The sequence below is a fragment of the Nicotiana tomentosiformis genome, chromosome 6, assembly GCF_000390325.3.
Source record: "Nicotiana tomentosiformis chromosome 6, ASM39032v3, whole genome shotgun sequence".
NCBI lineage: Eukaryota > Viridiplantae > Streptophyta > Magnoliopsida > Solanales > Solanaceae > Nicotiana > Nicotiana tomentosiformis.
The window spans coordinates 44169634-44176921 of NC_090817.1; the positions used below are offsets into that span (position 1 = coordinate 44169634).

Genomic DNA, 7288 nt, shown 5'->3' on the forward strand with positions numbered 1-7288 from the left:
TGCGACATGTGCCTCGAGAACAAAACGGTAAGGCCGATGCACTCGCAAATTTGGGGTCATCGGTCGAGGAAGATGAGATCGATTCGGGGACTGTTGTTCAACTCTCGAGGTCTGTAATCGAGGAGGGGCACGCCGAGATAAACTCCACAAGCTTAACCTAGAACTGGAGAAATAAGTATATTGAATATTTGAGAAACGGAAAACTCCTATCGAACCCTAAAGAGTCAAGGGCCCTACGAACCAAAGCTGCTCGATTCACGTTGGCTGAAGATGAAACATTGTACAGAAGGACGTTCGATGGACCATTGGCAGTATGCTTGGGACCGGTAGACATCGATTATGTTTTACGAGAGGTCCATGAAGGTACTTGTGGGAACCACTCCGGCGCTGAATCACTGATTCACAAAATCATCAAAGCAGGATATTACTGGGATAGCATGGAAAAGAACACTAAGGAGTTTGTTTGAAGATGTGATAAATGTCAAAGGTTTGCACCGATGATCCATCAACCCGGGGAACAACTTCATTCAGTCTTATCCCCATGGCCATTCATGAAATGGGGGATGGATATTGTCAGCCCCCTACCATCGGCCCCAGGTAAAGCTAAATTCATTTTATTTATGACTTACTATTTCTCTAAATGGGTTGAAGCACAATCGTTCGAGAAAGTAAGAGAAAAAGAGGTTATAGATTTCATCTGGGATCACATCGTGTGTCGATTCGGGATACCCGCAGAAATAACATGCGATAATGGTAAGTAATTTATCGGCAGTAAAGTAACAAAATTTCTCGAAGATCATAAAATAAAAAAGATATTATCGACACCGTATCACCCCAGTGGGAACGGACAAGTCGAATCAACAAACAAGACTATCATCTAAAACTTGAAGAAAAGGTTGAACGAAGCCAAAGGGAAATAGAGAGAAATTCTGCCCGAAGTCCTATGGGCATATCGAACAACATCGAAGTACGGTACATGAGCAACTCCATTTTCCTTAGTGTATGGCTCCGAAGCCTTAATTCCAGTCGAAGTCGGAGAACCCAGCACAAGGTTTCGACATACATAATTGGAATTGAACCATGAGGCAATGAACACTAGCCTCGAATTATTAGATGAAAAATGAGAAGCGGCACTCATTCGAATGGTTGCACAAAAACAACGAATCGAAAGGAACTACAATATAAGAACCAACCTCCGCAACTTCAGGATCGGGAACTTAGTCCTAAGGAAGGTCACCATCAATACTCGAGATCCTAATGAAGGGAAGCTCGGCCCAAATTGGGAGGACCCTATCAGGTCCTTGATATAGTTAGAAAGGGATCTTATAAACTCAAAACGACGGATGGCAAACCATTATCGAACAAATGGAACATATCACTCCTCAAACGATATTATTGTTAAGGTATGATTCTCTCTTTCCTTTCGCCCATATATACATATTCGAAGCTAACCCATTGCAGGAGTTCGACCAAAGACATCGAGACCTCAGGTTTTAAAGTACGCGTTGCACTCTTTTTCCCCTTAGATCGGCTTTTATCCCAAATGGGTTTTCCCGGTGAGGTTTTTAACGAGGCAATAACCATGTACTACCTAAGGAAAATTCAACAGTATCCAAGGCTTTCTCATAATCAACCTCGAATACTGGGGGGGGCATTAGCCCTCAAATATATCAAGTTCTGATGCAAGAAAGTTATTTCATAACAACAGGGTTCCAATAGGAAAAGTTGTAAGAGCCAAATGGTCAAAACGAACCATGCTCATGTAGTTGGCCCGAACCCTGACGTAAAACATGAACACATGTATAATGACTTGCAAAGAAAAGTACTCTTCTATACCGACATCTTATATCGAAGAAAAATTCCTTTATTTCGAGATTTATTATGCAAACAGGATCGAGTTCGAATCATTCACTCGGCTATTAAGCCTACGGGTTACTTTTATTTCGAGTTCGAGCAAGCACTCACTCGACCATTACGCCTACGGGCTACATTACTTCGAGTTCGAATCATTCACTCGACCATTACTCCTACGAGCTATTTTTATTTCGAGTTCGAGCAAGCACTCACTCGACCACTACGCCTACGGGCTATGTCACTTCGAGTTCGAATCATTCACTCGACCATTACGCCTACGGGCTATTTTTATTTTGAGTTCGAGAAAGCACTCACTCGACCATTATTCCTACGGGCTACATCACTTCGAGTTTGAATCATTCACTCGACCATTATGCCTACGGGCTATTTTTATTTCGAGTTCGAACAAGCACTCACTCGACCATTACGCCTACGGGCTACATCACTTTGAGTTCGAATCATTCACTTGACCATTACGCCTATGGGCTATTTTTATTTCGAGTTCGAGTAAGCACTCACTCGACCATTATGCCTACGGGCTACATTACTTCGAGTTTGAATCATTCACTCGACCATTAATCCTACGAGCTACTTTTATTTCGAGTTCGAGCAAGCACTCACTTGACCATTACGCCTACAGGCTACTTTACTTCGAGTTTGAATCATTCACTCGACTACTAAGCCTACGGTCTACTTTTATTTCGAGTTCGAGCAAGCAATCACTCGACCATTACGCCTACGGGCTACATTACTTCGAGTTCGAACCATTCACTCGACTACTAAGCCTAAGGGTTACATCACTTCAAGTTTGAGTAAGCACTCACTCGATTATAAAGGCTACAAAGTCCAAATTTGATCAAATTGCCTAAATCCTTGTGAAAATATTCATAAGGCGTGAATAAAATCTTCACAAGATAGGAAACAGAACAGAAGCAAGTCAGCAAAAAGGGATATTTTTATATACAAGATTTTTTACATAATTGATTACAACATAAAACTTGAGGACTAAGCTTCTTGGTTATCCCCAGGAGCGGTCTCTTCTCTATCGGGCTCCCCCCCATTCTCGGACCCACTCTTACTCCCATCATCATCATTATTATCATCATTATCGTCATCGGAAACCAAGGCTTCAACATCGGCTTCGAGTTCTTTGGCCCTTTTAATCTCTTCAGCGAGATCGAAACCTCGAGGATGGATCTCCTCGAGGGTCTCCCTCCGAGATCGGCACTTAGCAAGTTTAGCGATCCAATGTGCTCGAGTATCGGCCGTCTCGGCTGCCTCTCTTGCTTGGACCTGGGCAACTTCGGCATCGGCTCGATAGACGGACACGAGTGCATCCACATCGACCTTTGCCTTTTTGGCGTCAGATTCGGCCTTGGCAATTTCAGAGGCCAACCGAGCCTCGAGCTCCTCTATTCTTCTTGCTAGGACCGAGCCTTTCTCCTTCATTGTTCGAAGTTGGTTTTCGGCCGATGACAATTGGGCTCGAGCAGCTTCTTTCTCTGCAACAAAGCGGTCCATTCCTTCTTTCTACTTGAAAGACTCCGCTTTTATCACATCAACTTCTTCATGGAGTTTTCCGATCATCTCAATTTTCTGCTGCAGGTGTGAGACCGAAATATTAGCCATCGTTCCGGTATCGAGCCCATAGGCTTTTAAAAGTATTATTACCTGCTCGGACATATTGATCTGATTTTGGTGAGCTTTGGCCAAATCAGCTTGGAGGTCTTTTATTTCTTCCCCCATTTGGCCTAAGAGGAGTTTTAGGGAGTTCCTCTCCTCCGTAACCTGTTGAAGCTCGGCCTCGTATCGATGCAGCTCGGTTCGGGACCGAGAACATGATTCTCGATGAACTGTCACGGCCTGCAAAGAAAGAAGAAACAAAGTTAGAAAAGAAAAGCAAACTTAAGGGTAACGCCATATAATTTAAGGCTTACCTGATTCAAAGCCTGCTGCACTTCGTAAAAAAGATCCGACGCGTCACTTGTACTGGTAGTGTCCTCGACACCGATAAATAGGTCACGAAAAGGATCCTTTATATCATGAGGCCTATCTAATTTGAGGGCCCCCAAAGCTTGGGCCTCCCGAATTGCCCCTGCGGAAAAAACAGGGAAGGTAGGCGAGTCTTCGATTGCTACTACCCCAAGAGAATTACCTGGGGAATTCTCTTCGGTTCGAAAAGATTCGAAAAGAGTCCTTTCAGACATATCCCCCATCCGTTGGCTTCGATGGGAAGCGTCTTCGATCTCCGACAACTCTGGGACTCTTCCCGAATCTTTCTCCGATATATCCTCAGTTCGAGGCGGAGCCTTATGAACCACCATCGATCCAGCTGCCTGTGGAATGTCGGTGGTCTTCTTCGTTCGGGCCGCCAGAGCAGACCTATCGTTCTCTTCTTCTTTTTATTCTTATTCTTCTTCTTCTTCTTCTTCTTCTTCATCCCTCATATACAGAACTGATTCTACGGTCAACAGAATGATACTCTAATTCGGCTTACGAGTCGTCCTCTTCTTCAGTTTTTGGTCTTCGAGGACGGGGGCACTTTTCCTCTTATTATCTTTCACCGGCTTTGGGACAGAGGCCGAAGCCTCTTCCTCGACGGATGAGGGCCTCAAAACCGCATCTTTGCCCATACCTATACACGGAAATATTTTATTAAATTACGTGAAAAGCATCTTATTCAAATTATCAAAAGATACGAGAAAGGTGCTTACCGTGATTTTTGGCCTCCTATCGGCCCTTCGACAAATCGCGCCATGAGCGCTCGGTGTAGGAGGAGGTCGAAACAAGATCACGTACCTAGTTCTTGAGATCGGGCACTGCGCAGGGCATCCAGGGAATCGCTGCATCAAAAAAGGGGAATATTGGTGAAGGAAATGAAAGGATAAAATAGTAGGAGATAACAACAGAATTACACTTACGCTTCATGTTCCACTCTACGGGAAAAGGCATCTTTTCGGTCGGAATCAGGTCTGAAGTCCTTACTCGAACGAATCTGCCCATCCATCCTCGATCCTTATCCTCGTCTATACTCGAGAATAGAGCCTTGGTAGCTCGATGTTAGAGTTTTATTAACCCTCCTCGAAAAAGGCGAGGACGGTATAATCGGACAAGATGATCGAGTGTGAAAGGCATCCCCTCGATTTTACATACAAAATATCGGATCAAAATAACGATCCGCCAAAAGGAAGGATGTATCTGGCCTAGGGTTATTAGGTATTTACGACAAAAATCTATGATAACGGGGTCGAGGGGACCTAACGTGAAAGTGTAAGTATACATGCTTAAAACCCCTCTCACGTGACTAGTAATATCCTCTTCGGGAGACGGCACTACCACTTTTTTGTTCTCCCAGTTACAATCATTTTTTATCCGCTCGAGATGCTCCCGGGTTATCGAAAGTGGTAAATGATAAAAGGAAGAGCTATTTATAAATTAAAGCAATGGTGGTTTAGTATCACAGTGGCCGACCACCGTCTGACATGTATTAAATACCTTGATAGACTAAATCGATGGGACTACTATCATATGTGTCATGGTCGAGCCCAATGTAAACGTCAGGTTATAATCTGATCGAGCCGTTGGAAAATCATATCGTTTCTCATCACATTCTTCCCAATAAATGAGGGGACTATCTGTATACGGTCGAAATAGATTTCGGCCTTCGTACGATCGATCGAGGTCAAAATATAATAGATCGGAGTAAGACTTCGAGATGGGTTCCGAAGATGGTACAAACAAGCTTCGAGCCCGAGGGACCGATCTATGTCGAGCTCGATATCATTATCAAGCTCGAATACAAATCGAACTATGATGCAAAGTAAAGTTATCAAGCTTATGATTCAGAGACCGACCAACACTGACCCCGAATCAAAGCGAGGATCCGAGTCAGAATCGAGCTCAAGTCAAGATCGAGAGTTCGAGTCAAGACCGAAAACTCGAGTCAATATCGAGCTCATAGACAAGAGCCATTGTAACCCCACTAGAGGAGAGAATCCTGACAGGAATTATGGAAAAGCTGATTTATCATGGGTCTCCCACTATGTATTTTTAATTATATCTAAAGTAAGATCCCTCTACTACAAAGGGGATGGTTATTTCTGTAAAGACCAAGTTTTTGCTTACATTGTAGTTCAAGCACTATATTCTCCTACAGTGAGGAGTTGTTCTTTTAAGCTTTATAAATTGATTCAACCTGCTCAATCCTAAAAATCTTCTTCTTTACAACATTGTCCACTTTGTACTCTTTGCAATCCATGTTTGATATTTTTATTTATCCCTATGGTTTGTATTAAGCTATATCACATATTCTTAGAACTACGTACAAATTTAGCTCTATCCTTTTTTCGGGTAAACAAACATCTTGCGAAAGATCAGCCGTGCAGAATGAGAATGCAGCCAGCAAACAGCTTATGGGAAAAGAAGCTGGAAATCTTAGACAAAAGAATTCCATTTTGAGACTGATGCTATAGTAGTCTTTATTAGTTTGTCTCACATACGGAAAAATGCCCTTAACGTATTGAAAATAGCTCAAATTTGCCCTCCATCCACATATTTGACCATAAATGTCCTTAACGTTAATTTTTGGACTACAAATGCCCCTCCTTCTAACAGATTTATGACATGGCATATGTGGGGGGTTTTATCAAATAGGTGGCACTGGTTTATTAGTACACATTGAGATATTAGACTCAACATAAATAACCCAAGACTAACCCAAAAATTAAAGCCTCTCGAGAAATAATTCATCTTCCTCAAAACCAAATCCTCTTTCTCTCTCTCTCTCTCTCTCTCTCTCTCAAAAACAACACTCAAAAGGTGATGGAGACTTTTCATGGCTGTCAACGGGTTCAAGGCGTTTGGTTTCTCTGCTAACTTGGTTTTAAGGAGATGATAAAAGATTTTTTTATTGCTAGTAATGGTGAATCCTTATCCATTTTTGTGGCTTCCAAGCACCGTTTCCCCCTATTTTTTCCTCCATTCCAAATTTACATTACATCGCTTATATTTAACAAATTTACGAATACACATACCAGAGAAACAATTATGAATAGATATGAGAGATGAAATTTTTAATACTATGAATGAGTAAACAAATTATTGAATTGAACTTACACTTGATTTTCACTCAGTCTAGTGAGAGGGTCTCTGTATTAAGGGTTGTCAATCTCTCACAATTCTTTTTGGATATTCCAATAATCAAAAAATACGTTGCTATAAGAATTAGAAACCAAGTTGAAGTATCTGTAATTTATCCACAACAAAAAATACAATCACTTCAAACAAAAGAAAAAAAAGAAAAGACAAGAAAAATATAAAAATTTAAAAGGATATAACTCTAAATTCTCCTTAAACCATGTCTTTCTTTCATCGTGCAAGAAAATTTCAATCTTCTGTGACAATGGCTTCCAATCTTCAGATGGAAAGTAGGCTT

At 41.9% G+C, this 7288-nt stretch overlaps 1 protein-coding gene across 1 annotated transcript; it reads right to left on the minus strand.

Annotated features, from left to right (window-relative positions):
• Positions 1-1534: 1534 nt before the first annotated feature.
• Positions 1535-4178, minus strand: LOC138893899 (uncharacterized). The gene is made up of 4 exons (XM_070178566.1): positions 3792-4178; positions 3526-3717; positions 3148-3384; positions 1535-1591 (listed from the first exon to the last, which is right to left on the minus strand). Exons 1-4 carry the CDS (start codon positions 4176-4178, stop codon positions 1535-1537), a joined length of 873 nt encoding a protein of 290 aa, XP_070034667.1.
• Between the last annotated feature and the right edge of the window lie 3110 nt (positions 4179-7288).